The sequence below is a fragment of the Buceros rhinoceros genome, unplaced genomic scaffold (assembly GCF_000710305.1).
Source record: "Buceros rhinoceros silvestris isolate BGI_N320 unplaced genomic scaffold, ASM71030v1 scaffold4899, whole genome shotgun sequence".
Classification (NCBI taxonomy): domain Eukaryota; kingdom Metazoa; phylum Chordata; class Aves; order Bucerotiformes; family Bucerotidae; genus Buceros; species Buceros rhinoceros.
The window spans coordinates 43,711-61,119 of NW_010429683.1; the positions used below are offsets into that span (position 1 = coordinate 43,711).

Consider the following 17,409-nt stretch of genomic DNA (forward strand, 5'->3'; position numbering starts at 1 on the left):
GTGTTTGTGTGTTCAGGGGCTGCAGGTACAGGGAAGATGGGAAACAATTCCGGAGCAACTGAACACAAATTTTGAAAGCAGCCTGGCATCGGTTAAGGCGGGTGATTGACGTGACATTATAGTCTAAGGTCGTCATCTCTGCCAGGGCAGCTGGGTATAACATGGACAAACACAGAAGATTAATTCCTTTCTCAGATCAGTAGTAGAATAATTAAACACCACTAAGGTACCAGACTTCTCTTCAGAAGATAAATTGCAATTATTAAGGGAAAAGTTTTCTGAATTGGTATTTTTGATTCTGTGTTCTCCTTATTTTGAGTTTTATATTTTTAAAGAAAATCTTTCTGGAGCCTTCTGTAAATGTTTGGGGGTTTTAGAGGGTTATGCTGTTGATACTTTTTTTGTGACTGAAAGTAGTGTATTTTAAGTGTCTGCTAATGTGAGAAGTTTTCTCCCTTGAAAGTGCCTGTCTGTCTTCATTGTCTGGGAGATGCAGATGACTAACCCAGATACAGACATGCTCACGATAGGTGTTTGTGTTTGGTCAGATGAATCCTGTCCTCTGTGCTGTGCAGAACGTGTGGTTGTTGGTGAGAGGTGGAACTGAGTCACAGCGCTGCAATCCCTCCTTGAAAATCAGTAGTTCTGTATGTGGATCTTTGCAAATGTGTGACTGTATTCCTGTGGTCCTATACCTTCTGGTCTTTATATTCTTGGCTATGTTTCTTTTACTCTGTGATGCCTTTTTCTGAACAGCTAGGTATTAAAATTAGTAAAGATTGAAATTCGCACTTCAATTTTCATGTTCTCACTGTGCTTGTTGGGACGTAGCTGGTGGGTGTGTGGAGTCTGTGCTGCGTATTCTGGCTGTTGGTTTCTTTGTGACTAGCATTCCTGAAAGGCAGCTCTAGAGATCTGCTTTTCCAGCAGGCAGGTTTCTTCCAATTTTTTTTTTGTGCAGGCTAAACCAAGTGAAAGCTGTGAAGTGTGTTATTTCGTAATTGTATTTTTATTCGCTCACTCTATATCTCTACGAAGCTTTCAAAGCTGTTTTAATGGTGCGTTGCATGTATGCTTTTTTTAAGGGGAGTGACAATGGATGTGGGTATGACCAAATTCGAGACAAAGAGTAAAGTAATTACACTGATGGATGCTCCAGGCCACAAAGACTTCATTCCAAATATGATCACAGGAGCTGCGCAGGTAGAGATGGTCCAAAACTCTTTTTCCAACAGCATTATTATTTATAACCTTCTCTTAAGTTGTTTTTCTTCTTTTGAAATTAAGATGAAATGGAATCATTGATGATGCCAAGATATCTTAGAGGTTTTCATAAGTTTTCTGAACTTAAAGAAGATGTTTGTTTAAAGGCAGTTGGTTTTCTTTCTTGGGAACGTTAACTTTTTGGAAGAGAGTTTTGTGAGGGAAGTAATTTGAATACTTAGTTTGATAAAATCAGGGTCGAGCTTTGAAAGTTATTCAAGTGTGGCGTATGTCTACTCAAGAAATTCTGTGAAAGTGGTCTTGTAGGTAAAGACTTCAAGTGGTTTTGAGGTTAAAGAAAAAAGATTTGGTGAGATCAAACAAAAGGCATTCTGTATTTTGTATGAGGTTAGAAAACATAACATAGATAACAAAGTTTATGCGGAATCCATCTTTGTTGTCAGTAGGACATTTGCAGAGACTATGTGCTTTAGGAACAGTAGCTAAAGTCAAAAGTATTGGTCACTACCCATTGAGTTCAGATGGCACCATTCTCACATAGGTTAGTTTTTTTCCATAGTTTATGGAAATAATAAATCAGAAAGGGAAATAATAACGCATGATTACATGACATAAAATGTGTGAAATATTTTCCACTTAAAGGCTCCCTCTTTAAATAGTGAAATTAATTCTCCAAAGCAGAGGTGCAATCAAAGATTTTATTTTTTTTTTTCCCCCAAAGCTAAGCTACTGTGGAGAGGTGTTTGTGTTGTGCATGTTATTACAGTCTGAATGTGAGTTTTATCTTAACATCTCAGTAGGGGTATGTACAGTTTAGTATGATTTTGCAGATGAAAAACTGTACCGTAGGAAGACTGGTTTGTCCCAAATTCTGCTCTAGCATTGAAGCAGAGCCTGGGTAAGAATTCAGACCTTGTGACCCAGTGGTCAGGCTGCAGAAGAGCCAAAAGTTTGCAAATTACGGTGTAGAGCTTGAACAGTCATCTATATTGTGGAGCCTACACTGGAGGAAGTTCAAGAGTTTTACAGTTAGAAATGGTTCTTTAATTTCAGAACAGTGGAAAATGTTGACTCAGCCATGCCATTTTCTCTGCAACTTTGATTTAAATTGGTTTGTCTTTTGGGAGAAGTAAAACAGGCGGAAGTGTTAAGAGAAGTCTTGCAGATCCACCAGCCGTTGTGTCAGTTCAGCAGAAGATGGGCCTGGGCAAATATCTGTGTGCAATCTCTGTGTTCCCTCAGCTCGCAGGATGGCGAGGGGCTGCTCTGTTCTGAAGCCTGTTAAGGAATCTCTGAAACTTGCCAAGTTTCTGTTGCCTATTAGAGTAGGCTCAGTGCTGAAGCAATGGGTGGAAGAAAGCAGAGTTGGAAATGGCTCTGATGCCTTTTTATTGTGGAGAATTCTGTTAAGAGGTGAATCCCCAACTGCTGTTTGCTGTTACACAAAATGCAAATCAGCCTTATCGGGGTCAGGATCTGGCCTTTGATACATGTAGTTGATTCACCAAAGTCCTGAGGTATGGGGCTTATAATTTAGAAAATGCAGTTTGTCCTTTTTTTGAGGGAGAAGTTTACCACAATGCTCTTCTGAGGCTGAGAGCTTTGGGGAAATTCATCCCTCATCCTTTTCCTGTTCTTACACTTGCACCGTCTCTGTATGAGCTGTGGGGATTTCACGCCTAGGACAAGGCGAGGGGAATTCAGAGCCAGGACAATGTGCCGTGTCTATTCCTTCTCCTGGCATCCTGAAGCATATGCATGTAAGGAGAGGGAGAAAGTACCACTTTTTCTCCTCTCTCTTTCCATTATGTCAATCTTATCAGTCTTATGAAATTGTCTTACACCTGCCTCTTTATTGTTCACATCTGTTGCCTTTGCTTGGTATGTCATGATGATCTAACTGGCTGTTACTTAGCAAAGCAGGATAAGTTCAAGAAATACTAACAGGATTTAGGGCTAACAGCAAAATCTGGTTTTTTTCCTGTGCTTACATGCTGACTCGCGTGCAGTGCCGTAGGCTGTGATACCTATTTGCTCTAAATGCTGTGGCAGAGAATTTGCCTAGATGACAAAACAGGCTACTTCATCTTTTCCACCTTGTGATTTTGCTGTGCTCCAGTGTGCTGGGTGGACTGTGAAGTAGCCACATCCAACATGCAGTCGACTGGTTGTCCCAGTTTATAGTGAGGTGGTTTATCTGCAACTTTTGCAGCTTCTTGCTATGGAGGTGTCCAGATGAAGGCAGGGAGAACTGGGCGTTGTGCCCATACTTGCTCTTAAGCTTCTAGAGCACAGGGCAGTTAAGTTGAGGTCTGGCAGCACATCCATAGTGAGTAGTTTGAAGAGGACAGGTTTCCAGAACCAAGGGTTGGCTTGTGTTTAACAGAAAATGAGATGCCATGATACCTCACCAAAGTGGGCATGACACAGATGGGACTGAGCAGTTTCGATTACATTTGTTTTGAAGCACATCAAGATTCCTCCAGTGTAAAGCACATTTGGTGAAAAATGTTGCTGATTTACATATTTGTCCAGATTATTTCTACTGCTTAACCATTTTTGATTGTATTTTTTTTTAATCTAGGCTGACGTGGCTATTTTGGTTGTGGATGCCAGCAGAGGAGAGTTTGAAGCAGGGTTTGAGACAGGTGGACAAACTCGAGAACATGGATTATTAGTGCGCTCTCTTGGAGTGACACAGCTAGCTGTTGCAGTCAATAAAATGGACCAGGTACATGCTTAGTTTTTCATGTAATTGAAGAGCTTCTGTCTAGGATTGCAGGACCCAAAGTTCAAGGATCAATATTGTGAAACTAATAATAAAGCATTGTTTCTTTCTTCGATTCTCAGCTCTGTCTCTTGTGTTTAGGCTTTATGATACTTGTTATTTACAGGTGTATTTTCAAAGCCCAGAGAATAATTTTCGTGCTGAAATAAATCAGGGTCCCTTTTGTACTTGTGAAAATCTCACATAAACAGTCAGCCCAGTGGTGTCTGCAAGGGCATCTTGGTGGTCATTCAGGTCAAGGCTCCAGTAGCTTATTTAAACTTGTAAGGTATCATAAATAGTACTAGTTGTTTTAGTTTTAGATTATTACTGTGTTGTATATATCTTGCTGAATCTGAATTTCATGTAAACTTCATTAAAAAAAAGGTGCTGTTTAAGGGCAAATCAAACTAAGGGGGCTTGCAGGTTAAGTGGTGTGTTGCTTACTATCAGTGAATGCTAATGTGAATGCTCTTAATGTGTATTCATTAATGAATCCACATGGAAATCTCGTATTTATAAATCCATTGGGTGCTGTGTCTGAAGACCACCACCGTAGTACAGAGTTGCTGATATGGTAGCTGTATGTTCGAGTCATGGTTAAAAACTTAGAATTTTGTTATAATCTGTTTTCTATTTTAGGTCAATTGGCAACAGGAAAGATTTCAGGAAATTACAAATAAGCTTGGCCAATTTCTTAAACAAGCTGGCTTTAAGGTAATGAAATTTCTGAGGTCTTTGTTGCTTTTTTAGGCATTTGGGTAGGATGAGCTTTTCTTACAGGTTATTTTGTGTCGCTTTCCTGCTACTGCTGTGTGCACATAATAGAGCAGATTCCTTTTCTTAATGGTAGTGTGTACACTGAGCCCTGTGTAAGGTTAGTCACTTTTTCAGTGCTCTTTCTGTCATCATCTTCTTCAGGTTTGTTGAATCTTTGGGGCCTCATCTGTAGTTTCTTGGGATTCTTGTCTACAAAGCAGAACCAAGAATTGTCTGTCTCAATGTTCATGATTGCATGACTGACAGCAGAGACTTTGAAACCAGAGCAGGTGTCAGTGTGGATTATGCACTCTTAAGAACCCTCTTCATGTGTCATTCTTGAGTGTTGTTCTCACGTTTCCTCAGTTCCAAGTAACAACCCACTTGGACTGGCTGTGGCCTGTGCATAAACCAGCAGTTCAAGCCAAAGTTTTGCCTGTCAGATATGGAATTGGAGTTTGTTACCTGAACTCCATTTCTAGTTGTTAATGTTGCAGTCGTCATGTTTAAATACCTCCAACTCTTTGTTGGAGCACTGATCAGGCAAGAAGTAAACAGAAAGGAAATGGATCCACTGAGTCATCTGCCTTCTCTGGGGGAAATACGAATGTGCCAACTGTTGGTTTTTTGTTTTTTTTTTTTTATTCCTTAGATGTGAAATTTGAGAAAATGAACCTCTCGCTTCTGCTAGAAGATCTGTTGTTAATGTGTGCTTAATTTCCATTTGTTTTCTTAATTAGGAATCGGATGTGGCTTATATTCCGACGAGTGGCCTTGGTGGTGAAAACCTGGTCACAAGGGGTCAGTCAAGTGACCTGACACAGTGGTATAAAGGGAAGTGTTTGTTAGAGCAAATTGGTGAGTGGAATTTTCCTCATTTGAAAAATAATGTATCTTTCTTCTGTGTATGTCAAAACTTTTATTTTGGGGGAAAAGTCTTTGGAATGCAATATAGTTGATTTACTCTAAGCAAGAAGTTGTTGAGATAGTTATCAAATACAGAAATTCTAAATTGTCTTTTCAATTTATTTGCAGATTCTTTCAAGCCACCACAGAGATCAGTGGATAAACCTTTTAGGTTGTGTGTTGCTGATGTTTTTAAAGGTTGGTGGTGATTTTTGCCATCATTTTACCAATATTTAACACAAGTGTTGAAAAATGATAGAAAAATATGACTTAAAGTAGGAGCTTTATGTGTATCAGTAGTCTTGAACAGGAGTAGTAAGTTTTCAAGCACTTGTTCTTTGTCAAATTTTAGATAGTACCACTGAAGGAGAAACACACTGGAAGAGAAATTGGGGAAGAAAATCATCATGACCAGCTAATTGACCATGTAATGAGTTGATGTTTCTGTGGGACAGAATTTGGTAGTTTCTCTTTCCCAGGTTCTTGTTGCCTAAAGGAATGTTTCTCAAACTTTTTACGAGTGTGACTTTGGGCTTTTGCTTTCCACTCCTAGATTTTAAAAAAATTTTGTCTTGTTCCTTTTATGTTCATTGTTATAGCTGTAAATAATGATAAATTCCTTCATTTTTGAATAAAACTTTGGGTGAGCGAGGTGGAAGAACAGGGGATGGTGGTGAGACTTAAAACCACCAGCCAAGGATTTAACGGAAGGCAGCTAGCTATTACCTAGCACTAGCAGAAATAGGGTCAGCAAGTAACCATAACCGGTTCTCATTCCCATTGTCTGGAGAAAAGAGACTGCCTTGAGCCCTTAAGGTTTTATTGGTAAACTTGATTTTATTTTTCAGTTAAATGCATTTTACAGATAATTTAGAAATAAGTAACATGCATCACATTTGAAACATTCCATAGATCCCTTGAGAAACGTTGCAAGCTGACACCGTGATTTGAAATGTCCTAAGTATTTGTAATCAAGTCTTACTATTGAAATTTATATTTAAAAAAAAATTTTACTTTATATAGAGAGTGTTTGTAGGGGAAGCACAAACAAACCAGATCAAAATACTGATTGTAACTGAAAAAATCAGGTTTGTGCAATTTTCTTGTGAGTCTTTGAGAAAATGCTAGATGCTGTACGTGCCTTGGGTTAGCTGACGTAAGGTACCGAAGCCATGATGTTAAATATTGAAACTGTGCATGAGAATTTGCCCTAGTGTGTTACCACTACTTGTCATCTAGGGTGTCATGTATTTATTATTTTTTTAATTTTGTGAGCTGTGGGAAAGTGTTAGGATTGTTGATTGAGATCTTTCAAAATATTGTCACAGTTTTTTTGTTGCTATAATCATTTTTTTGTTGAACTAAGTTTCACAAAATGAGCAATTTTGACTAAATCTGTTCTGTGAAAAGTGATTTTTTTTTTTTTTTTTTTTTTTTTTTTTTTTTTTTTTTTTTTTTTTTTTTTTTTTTTTTTTTTTTTTTTTTTTTTTGCTAAAGCATGCAAAAAAATGAGGACTTTGGAAGGCACTCAATTTACATACACAGGGCTTATCACGAAATGTGGCCTTTTAGGTGTTTTTTAGGTTATTTTTTTTTCTTACCTTGTGATCTCAAAACTTAATTGAATGCCACCAGAGGAAGTAGCTGCAGGTACAATTACATGAAGCAGCAGTTGTTCTGAGCTCTATTCCAGTGCCTGTGTGTGCTCAGGAGGAGCTGTCCATAGAAGTGTGTAAAAAGTGAGAGTGCTGAGTGTACTCTTACGTAGTTTGGAAAACCCCTTTCTCTATTAAGGTTACCACAGATGTGATTCATCTGCCTCAGCCTGATTTTAGCTGTCAGCCTCCATTGCCCTCTTCATATTCTCTCCATGTAAACTGTCTCCTGATCCAGGAGGTCCCTGTAAATTCCTTCACTGCTGCATCAGTCCCCACTTACCCTATCATAACGCTGTCTAGGATGTGGCTTCACCTGACTTTAGAAAAGCCTTGTCCAGCAGCCAAGTCGTGAGGACAAAGAACATGTCCTGGCAGAACCCAGGTTCCATGATACACAAAAATCAGGCCGTCTTTTATGCTCTGATTCTCTCCCCCACTATCCATTTTGTCCTTGAATTGATTCCGTGGGTTGCTGAAGGAACTTCATATTTTCAGGAAGCGATCAGTATGGCAGAGGGTGAAGCTTCGAACACCACGCTGGGTTTATCAAGCCAGAGCTGGTGATGATGTGAAAAAAGAGACGGTTCTTGATTGTACTTGGGGAGCGGTTGGGAACCTGGAACTGATTCATGTTTCTGATTGCCTGCATGTGCTTGCAGATCCAGCTTCAGATTCTTTAGAGTACCATAGTGAGGTGGTTTTTTACCAAGACTTGGGGAATTCTTTTTCTAGCAAGTATCTGCTTCTCAAGTTTTCCGCTCTTTTGATGTCTGATGTCATGTGTTAATTGACTGCATCCATCTTAATTGCTAGAATGAATAGAGGAAAATTAGCTTGCAGGCACACTGGTAGTATTTTTCCAGCTGGAGAGATGGAAGCATTCATCAATAGTGATCAATGGAAAAAAGCAAGTTGGTAGCATGTGCCCTCAAGATTTGAGGTCAACTTGTTTTTGACTTCAGCTTTAAAATAAACTTTTAATCTAGTGTGACACTCAAAATACTAAGATGCTGGCTTATCACTGAGTTCCAATGTTCAACAAAAGGTATATTTGTTGTTCGTGTGGATACAGAAAATGTCACTGTGGAGTTACTTCAGAGGAATCTTTTTACACCCACCTGCAAACACATGCTAAGGACACGAGGCATTTTTAGGGTGTGTGTGCATAGATGTGCATGTGTGGCACAGGTCTTGAAAATAACTGACATATCATTCAAATAATGAACAGACTATTAAGAGATTGAAAAATAAAAACTTCACAGATCTTTTATTCAGAAATACTTAAATTATCCACAGTTATAATAGTTCTTCATATTAAACAGGAGTAAATCAATCTTTGACTTTTTCAACTTTCCAGGAGTAAAAATACACAGACAGAGGATTGTGACTCAGTTAAACAGTAAATGGCATAGGAATTTGTACCCATATGCATAAGAATTTTTATGGGAGGTCTGTTTTTTTATCTGCAATTGTAATGAGAAAGTGCTGAATTAAGTAAAATTGCTAGAAATTAAGGGGCTTAATACTGGAAAACTAAATACTCTTTCTTCATGTATATTTGTTTAAAGAAGGCTATTTCTCCCTTGCTTCTGAAAAATGTAAGATGCAGAGGTTTTGAATGTAATGTTTCATTTTCATTATGATGCACAGCTGGCTAACTTGCAAGTACCGAACACTCTACTGGCAGGGGGGAAAAAAAGCCACCTTCATTATATTAAAAACTTCCCTGTGCATTGCTGCAGGGCTAACTTGTTATGGAAAAATGGACTTTATTGTGAAGTATTTTGAAATTATCACTGTGTTCATTACAGACCAAGGATCAGGATTTTGTGTGACTGGTAAAATAGAAGCAGGCTATATTCAAGTTGGAGACCGACTTCTGGCAATGCCTCTCAATGAAACTTGCACTGCAAAAGGTACAGTCTTCAGAAGCGTGTTTGCTTTCAGGTCAATACTGGGCTAGAAGCAGTTACTGAAATGGTAACAGACTGTCAAACTGATACTAACTGTCAAACATAAAATGTGAAAGCATAAAACGAATTTCTTTAGATGTGACTGTGTCTGTATAAATATGTCTATGAAGAGTGAAATCTTGCTCTTTTTTTTTTAAACTGTTTTATCATCCTATATTGCAAGTGCTGTAGCCTCATGACTTGACATTGCTTTATGAAGAAATTGTAAAAATCTGAGATCCAGCAATGTCTATAAAAATATGCTGTAGAGGTGTAATTGATATTCAGCTTTGCTGTGGAGTATTACTGTTGTAAGAACTGTGAGGATGTGGAACAACCTTTAGAAATTAATCTTACCAGTTAGATGTGAAAAAGCCTGAGAATTAAGTCTCTGCTGTTTGATGTTCTTGAGATTTGTCTCTAATCCTTTCATAATACACAAACTTTCAGGATGTAATTGTCCTGAGCAGCTACATAAGAGAAGAAAATTGGATTTAAATTTCGATAGGTTTGATTTCTGAAAAGAGGAATAGTTAAGTCAAGACATTAGATATCAAGCTGTTTCCTGATTAAGCTCACTGTCTTTATACTGCAGAGTTGGTTTTGTTTCTATGCAACAAGATAAAATTAGGATTTTTTCCAATGTTGACCAGTGGGGGGAAAAAAAAAGCTCTCAAAATAAATGAGCAGGTTTCTATGTCTAACTGTTGAGCCCAAATTCAGCAAGGTGCTGGTTTGACTGTCCTGTTCTGTTCCAGAACCAGCTTGTTCAGTGATAGCCTGGGAAGCTCTTTAAGGTGCCTGTTTATATGGTTGTATGCACATTGTTTGCATGCACAGGAATGTTACAATAACGTGGATGATGATGATTATCAGACCACTGTAGTCACTCCTCTCTTTTGGGAGTGGAGGAGGTAGTGTGGAAAAAGATGTATTTTGTCTCAGTATCCCTGGTGGTACAAATCTATGATTCTTCTTTTGCACTGCTTCTCCTATGGCTGAAATGCAAGTTAAGGTTAGGAGTATTAGTTCACTAAGCGTGTACTATTGATATTTAATATGAAGAAGAGACGATGTAATCTATCATACGATATTTGCTAAAGGTAGTGTGCACATTAGAATTCCAGTTTTCCGCTTCAAGAGTGTGAATTTCACTTGCTCTGTGAGAATGGCATGTACATGTGAAATAATTATCAACAGTGCTTAAAAACCAGTACTTAACAGTGCTTGTAGTTGAATGATTCTTTCTGGCACGTTTTTGACAAGTGGTTTTGGGAACAGGCTTGGAAATCAATAAATACAATCTGCAGGGAAGTAGAAGTAAAATTTATAAAGGTACGCAATGTTTTTAAAAAGTGGGGTGTTTTTTCTTTCCTTCTTGGTGTCTGCCAGAAACCCCAGAATGTTGAGACAGGAGCAATTTGTTTTTAAAAGATAACCTGGCTGGTGGGCGAGTTAATGTGATTAAAATACATCAAAATCAGAATAAAATGAATGTTTAAAGACGCTTTCTAAAAGATGCGGTGTCACGATCGAAAGGCGTGAGTTATGTTTTTTTGTGAAAGAGTCAGCAAACCCACTTAAGGTAAATGAAAGTTGTCACAGTACCATTAAAGTATATGAAAGATGCGGTCTAGGGTGTGCGTATGCCTGGAAGGAAGGGTGGGGCAGATACAGAGATATTAGTACTACGGCATTTTCAGGACTGCGTCATCTGCGCTGTGTAACAAGTGCCAGGTCCCCTCCTCTGGCTTAAATAAAGCCATGTTATTGTGCAGGGTGGGGTGAGAGAATAGTAAATCCTCACCAAGTGGAAAAAAAGCTTCCTCAGCCTTCTCAGTTAAAAAGCTTTTACTCTCAACCCATTCATACTGAAAATTGATGAGTAATGGATGATGAAGCACCAATGGCCCAAACAGAGCTGTTTGTTTGTAGCTCAGAACCTAGGTACTTCACTGTGAGGTTCTGTTCTTACTCATTTCCAGGAATCACACTGCACGATGAACCAGTTGATTGGGCTGCAGCAGGAGATCATGTTAGTCTCACTTTGACCGGCATGGATATCATCAAAATCAAGTGAGCAAAACGGGGTTTCAGTCTAAGTAACGGTTTGTTTTTAATAAAAAGCTTTATAACCCTTAGACTCAACAATCAGCGGTTTACTTGAAGAATGATGTGGCTACCAGGATATTTAAAACCGAAGCGATGCATATCACCTGGGTTGCGTGTACAAACGTTGGAAACATCTGCTACATGTACAACGGCAACCTCAGAAGAACACTGTTAGTTTTCATACTGTGCCCTAGTGCTGACACCAGTCACCTTCAAAGCCTTTTTCATTAAGACTTGTCCTTGGACATTTTAATTGCTGAATTAAGTAAATCTGTATTGCTAAATGAAAAACAAAAGATTTTTGAAGAGCTCTTCAAATCATAAATAATTTTAACAAAATACATCCAAACCACTGCCGTTGCATACCCATAAGAAAATCTGGACAAGTGGAATTGATGGAAACTGTTTATTCAACACATTTAGCTGCTTGTAACGTGTTTTGGTAAATGTTCACTGACCCTTGTTTGGGGCTGCATCTGATACATTCAGTGAGACACAACAAATCTCTTTGTGTATGTTTCAGTCTATAGGTTTAATGCTAAACTGTTTGCCCCAAGCTTGTAGCTGTCAGTTGTTGTTCAAACTTGAAAATGGGGTCTATAATTTGTTCAGCTTTTTGCATTCCAGTTGGACATCAGACAGCAAACTTTTGAGCTACTGCTAGAAAAACTCCTTGCATTGCTAGCTTAGCCAATTTATGCTCTGCTTTTAAGGCAAAAGTACAGGCTTTTCTGTATTGCCATTTCATAGTGGCACGTGATTCTCTGTCATAAACGGTGGAGGAGGGAAAAGTCTTGTTCTACTTGTTGAATGAAGGCTTGAGTCAATTCGTTACCTTGATGTCATTCATCTTTTGGAGATATGTTAGATTTGTCAAGAAAAGGTACAACAGTTTCATCCTTCCGATGTTGATGACACTTGATTACATCTGATGTATACATTTAATCGTGCTGTTTCTTCCCTTCAGTCACGTTTTTCTGGGTGGGATTAATTTTCCTTTCGTTTTAGATGACTAAAATGAGCCACTATGAAAAAGCTGTTGTCAACCTTGTTGGCTTGTGATGAGCAGCAGCTTTGTTGTGACTCCATGTAGGTTTTTAGAAATGAGTGCTGCTGAGAGCTCAGGTTTCAAGAGTCCTGATCATGATGTTCCTTTATCCACAAAATACTTGTTACAGGCAACAGCACTGCAATTTTGGGCACCTTGTAGAATTTTATGCTATTGATCTGGAACGATTAATCTCTGAATGAAAGTCTTGATTCTTCAAAGTACCTACGCACAGGAAACAGTGACATTTTTAGAAACTGATTAGCAATGGTCGTAATTGTTCACTGAACTAGAGAGACCTTTTCAAGCATACCCACACAATACCGTAGACATTGTCTAGGAATTAATTCAGTTACAGGCTTTAATACCGTGTTCCAGATTTTTTCTTCCCTAGGTTTTATTAAAGTGGTGTTGTCTTTGCTGTGCTTGGCTTAAATACTTCTTTCCAGTGCAGTGATAACATTTGTATGTCAAGATAGGTATCAGTTTCTTTTGTTCTCCTCTCTTGTAGTGTTGGCTGTGTATTTTGTGATCCCAAGGAACCCATTAAAGTTTGCACTCGTTTCAGAGCTCGGGTTCTCATCTTCAATATTGAGGTTCCAATCACTAAAGGATTTCCTGTAAGTCTCTGTGAAAGTTCCTGTGTTCATGACAGGTTACTCAGGGCTTTTCCTCTCCATGTTCAACCCCCTGAATATGGGAGGTATTTAGTGTCCACAAGTGGTTTGGTCTCTCTAGAGGAAACAGATTCTTCTGCAATTTGGAGAGGGTGTTTTGTGGCTGCTTATGCATATTCCTACTGGCTTTTAATACATAGCTTTGCCATTTCAGAGAGCATGAGTTCCACCACACTCAGGCTAGGCTGTCCTAGAAATCTCATGCATTGTAGGACTATAAAGCACTTAGTTGTAAGATACCATTTAAAATAAAGAAAATATCGGTTCGTGCTACAGAACTGCACTGAAGTGGCAAAAGCAAAACACTTAAGAATAAAAAAATTATTTATGATGAATTAATACATGATCTTTGTGTTATATCTGTAGAAATCACACAGTTCAGGAACCAGGAACAGTTGCTGACTGTGAGGCAGAGACTTCTGTGAGAGAAGTTGTATAAGCATTTGTTTAAAAAAACCAGTCTTAAAAGAAGTCCATGTTTTCCAGTATTAACAGCTAGGATTTCTAAATATTGCTGAATGCTTAATAACTGAAAAAAATATTTTTAGGTGCTTTTACACTATCAAACTGTAAGTGAACCTGCGACTATTAGAAGACTGTTGAGTGTTCTGCACAAAAGCACTGGTGAAGTGACAAAGAAAAAACCTAAGTAAGTGTTTTGAATAGTTAGTTAAAATTACTCAAATGTTTGATTAATGTGTGGTATATCAGGCAGGTTCTATTACAAAGCAATAAGAATACGTTTTCACTGAAACCAATAGAACATCTTTAGATGTTTAGAGTGCCTTACCAAGTGAAAAACCTGATAAATGCAGAGCACTGGAGAAGCAAAATGACTTGCTAAGGCCACCTGCAGATTTGGAAATGAATACCAGATCACCAGCCCTGCACTTAAGGGATTTTATTATTATTTTACATTATCTTTTTTTATTCCTGTAATAGCATGGGATCCTTGGTGTAATTCTGGACATGTGCTAGTGTCTAAACTTGTCTAGGCAGTTGGGTCAGAGAAAAAGAGATCTAGGGAGTCTTCCCAGACTAGTTAACCTAACATCCATCTAGTTATTTAAAGCTGAATTTGGGTCGAAATGCTATTTAATACATACTACGTTGTCAGAATAATCCTTTTCCAGAAATTGTATGGCTGAAACTGTTTCTGAAAGGTAATGGGAAGAAAAATCACGACTTCTGCAGAGCAGTGAATTGGCTCTTCAGTGGCTGGGTTTGAAAGAAGGCTTGATTTCTACTAGAGATGAAAAAACAGCTGTAAGTGAGATAAGGAACTTGAAAACAATCTGCTAAATGTTTTGGTGAATGCCCTTCTCTAGAAGTTTTTAAAGAAAACTCAGATGCCTTGTTAAAAGGTATGCTCTGGGCAAATGAGTTTATGGTCAGTTGGCTTGGGCTATACTTGAAACAGAGCTTGATCATTATACTTTTGGCTTTTTAACGTGATTTCCCCCCTGCCCCCCCCCATTTATTCACTGTTGTCTTTTTCATTTACGCCTGCTTATATTTATAATTTTCTGGTTATTTACCTGCAGGTTCTTGTCTAAAGGACAGAATGCTCTAATAGAACTACAAACTCAAAGACCAGTTGCTCTGGAGTTGTATAAAGATTTTAAAGAGCTTGGGAGGTTTATGTTACGCTACAGTGGTTCCACTATTGCTGCGGGAGTTGTTACAGAGGTATGGCATTTTTGTAGCAGATTTTCTATATTGTAAAGGAATGGGGTTAACTTTCACGCAGCATTTAGTTTTTATGGTTAAGACCTGTTTTACACTTTATGGCCTAAAAAGCGAATTTTTTCTGCTGAGAAAGAGATGATTCTTCAGCAAGAGTGTAAGGAAAACTTGCACAGTTCTGTTTGATTTCTTAGGAGCAAAAATGACTATTTAGAATTTTTGAATGTGGTGCATTTTGTCCCCTCTCTCTAGGTAAAAACTAACCCTTCACTATTTTAACATAGATCAATCTTTCTAAAATCAATAATTGCCTGTTGTATAAATTTGTACTTTGTAAATCAGGAGTGTTGGCCATTTTTACTGATTTTGGGTCTCTGATCTTTTCATATTAAGTATTAAAGACAATTGTACATTTTGTTCTTAATGATGCCTAGACAATTTCTGATCCTGTGTAAGTGAAAGGAAGCAAAGGCTCTGGGGCTAAATGTAAATGGTTTGCCTTCTATGAGGAGCAAACAATGTGAATGTCCCTGTATCTGTCATTTAAAAAAAAAAAATCTTACTATGATTTTTTGATAAGTTTAAGTTCTAATTCTAGGCCTGAGGGAGAGCAATTCAGTCTCATTAACCAAGTTCTGGTACTGAGACTTAAAGCCAAGTCATTTAAGGTGTCAAAACTTGGAACTAGAGCATGAGAATTTCTAGCTGGGTCTTTCAGAGGCTCTGAGCCTTATGCAGCTTTAATGCTCTTAATGGTCTGTCTGGTCTTAAGTAGGATCCTGAATTAGGGCTTTGATCTTGGCACCCATTTTTCATTAAATCTATCTTGAAGTGAGTGGGGTCCTGTTTAGATCTATGATGCCCAGTGTTTGTAGAATTGGGGACTAAGTAACTCTTTCGATTGTTATTTTGGAAATACTATTTTAGTACTTGTTATCTTGATCCAGGGAATTTCAGCGCAAAAGGAACTATTTTTTCCACGGCTCACTATATTATGTTGAAAAAAGCTATGCTCAGTTTGCGTTTAGCGCTTCATTTTTCACCGCAGGTTTGGTTTTTTTTTTTCATTTGCTTGTGTTTTTAGATTAAAGAATGACCATGGTGCCAGAATTTCCACCGTCCAACCAAAATGCAATCAGATTTCCAAACTCCTGTATAAGAATCCAGTTACTTCAGTGGAAGGAAGAAGTGCAATTTATTGGGAACACTATGATGGTGGCTGAAGTTAAATCATGTGAGAGTTCATCAGTCCTTCCCACTGCAGAACAAGATGCCAACTGACAAGGATCTGTTAATGTTGCACTTCTCCATCTCAAGAACGTTACGTGTTTCTCCATGTGGAATTTAGCCCTTAGAGAGGTTGATGGAAAACTCTTAGAAAGTTGAATTAGAGACAAAGATGATGAGTTATCACGAAACCAACTCCTTACTTCCAGACATAAATTGTTTACAGATTTTCTCTGATTTGCTTTTTTGCTGCACATTAATTCAGTAAAGTAACTTTATTGGTCTAATATATTTTTAGGTTTAAGTTGAATGCATATTCAGGGAAAAAAAGAACTATTCACTTTGGTTTCAAGAGAATGGCATGTAGTATTATCGCAAGATTATTTTCGCTGACCCAAAATTTATTTAAAAAACCAGTTTTCTTTTGCTGTGTAGTGGAAGCTGTGCCAACATTGGCTAATTTTATTTTTAAAACTGTAAGAATAATAAAATAACTTTGTCTGAGCATAATTTTTGTCTCCATCTTTTTATTTAACACTTCTAAATTGTGTTAAATGATTCTTCGCTTTCCGTAACTCAGAAGTTTCAGAGTAAACTGATGAGTTAAAATGCGAAACTGGCATGCGACTTGTCTTTCTGAGGAAGGTATTTCAGTTTTTCTCACATTACTCAGTGCAGCCACTGCACATACACGTCTCTTTGTCAGACTTAGTGCTCTTTTGAATGAAAGCTGGCAGTTTACTCTTGGGTGAAGCCAGATGATTGTGCTTACTCGAGCATTTAACTCCTTCCCGCTTTTCAAAAACAGGGCAGACAAAACTTCCCACCTGAAAAGAGTGCCCTTCTGCCACCTCCAGCATAAGCTCAGGACAGACACACTTCATACAACTCGGAATTTCTTTCATTGGTGAGTGTGAGAGGACTTCAGGTATTGCAGGAGCTGTGCATGAGTGTGAGGTGGAGACAACTCTACTTTGACCATAGCAGTGTGGGGAAGGAGCTAAAGTACTTGCTCCAGAGTATCAGTCACTGTAGGTAAAGCTGTGCCCTGTGTAGTGAAGAACACAAAAACCTATGGCAGTTACTTAGTTTGAAGTAATGTATGGTCCATACCTACTCTTCCCATGTGGTTTCTTTGGTAAGTGACTTTTTTTGCAGTTCCATGCTTTAGCCGAATTCAGGAGGTACCTGCACTTCATCACACAGACAGATTGTACTGTTGTCTGCATGCACGTTTGTAGGAGTATCAGCAATGCTTTTATGTGCAGTGGCTTTGTAAAATCTTACGAATCTGAAATACCTGAAAACTTGAAAAATATTGCTAAAACTGAAGTTTATGAATTATCACTATTCGCTATGTCTTTTTGTAGTCCAGAAATGGCATTGGAAAAAT

At 38.2% G+C, this 17,409-nt stretch overlaps 1 protein-coding gene across 1 annotated transcript in view; it reads left to right on the forward strand.

Moving 5' to 3' along the window:
• Positions 1 to 16,520, forward strand: part of HBS1L (HBS1-like translational GTPase) — a 57,704-nt gene extending 41,184 nt beyond the window's left edge. The window contains exons 8-18 of the mRNA XM_010142733.1: positions 1,086 to 1,203; positions 3,809 to 3,955; positions 4,634 to 4,708; positions 5,491 to 5,608; positions 5,786 to 5,854; positions 9,126 to 9,230; positions 11,252 to 11,342; positions 12,938 to 13,046; positions 13,652 to 13,752; positions 14,648 to 14,792; positions 15,874 to 16,520. Coding sequence (XP_010141035.1) covers positions 1,086 to 1,203; positions 3,809 to 3,955; positions 4,634 to 4,708; positions 5,491 to 5,608; positions 5,786 to 5,854; positions 9,126 to 9,230; positions 11,252 to 11,342; positions 12,938 to 13,046; positions 13,652 to 13,752; positions 14,648 to 14,792; positions 15,874 to 15,885 — 1,090 coding nt within the window. The 3' untranslated portion in view covers positions 15,886 to 16,520. The remainder of the gene's footprint in view (positions 1 to 1,085; positions 1,204 to 3,808; positions 3,956 to 4,633; positions 4,709 to 5,490; positions 5,609 to 5,785; positions 5,855 to 9,125; positions 9,231 to 11,251; positions 11,343 to 12,937; positions 13,047 to 13,651; positions 13,753 to 14,647; positions 14,793 to 15,873) is intronic.
• Positions 16,521 to 17,409: the final 889 nt, after the last annotated feature.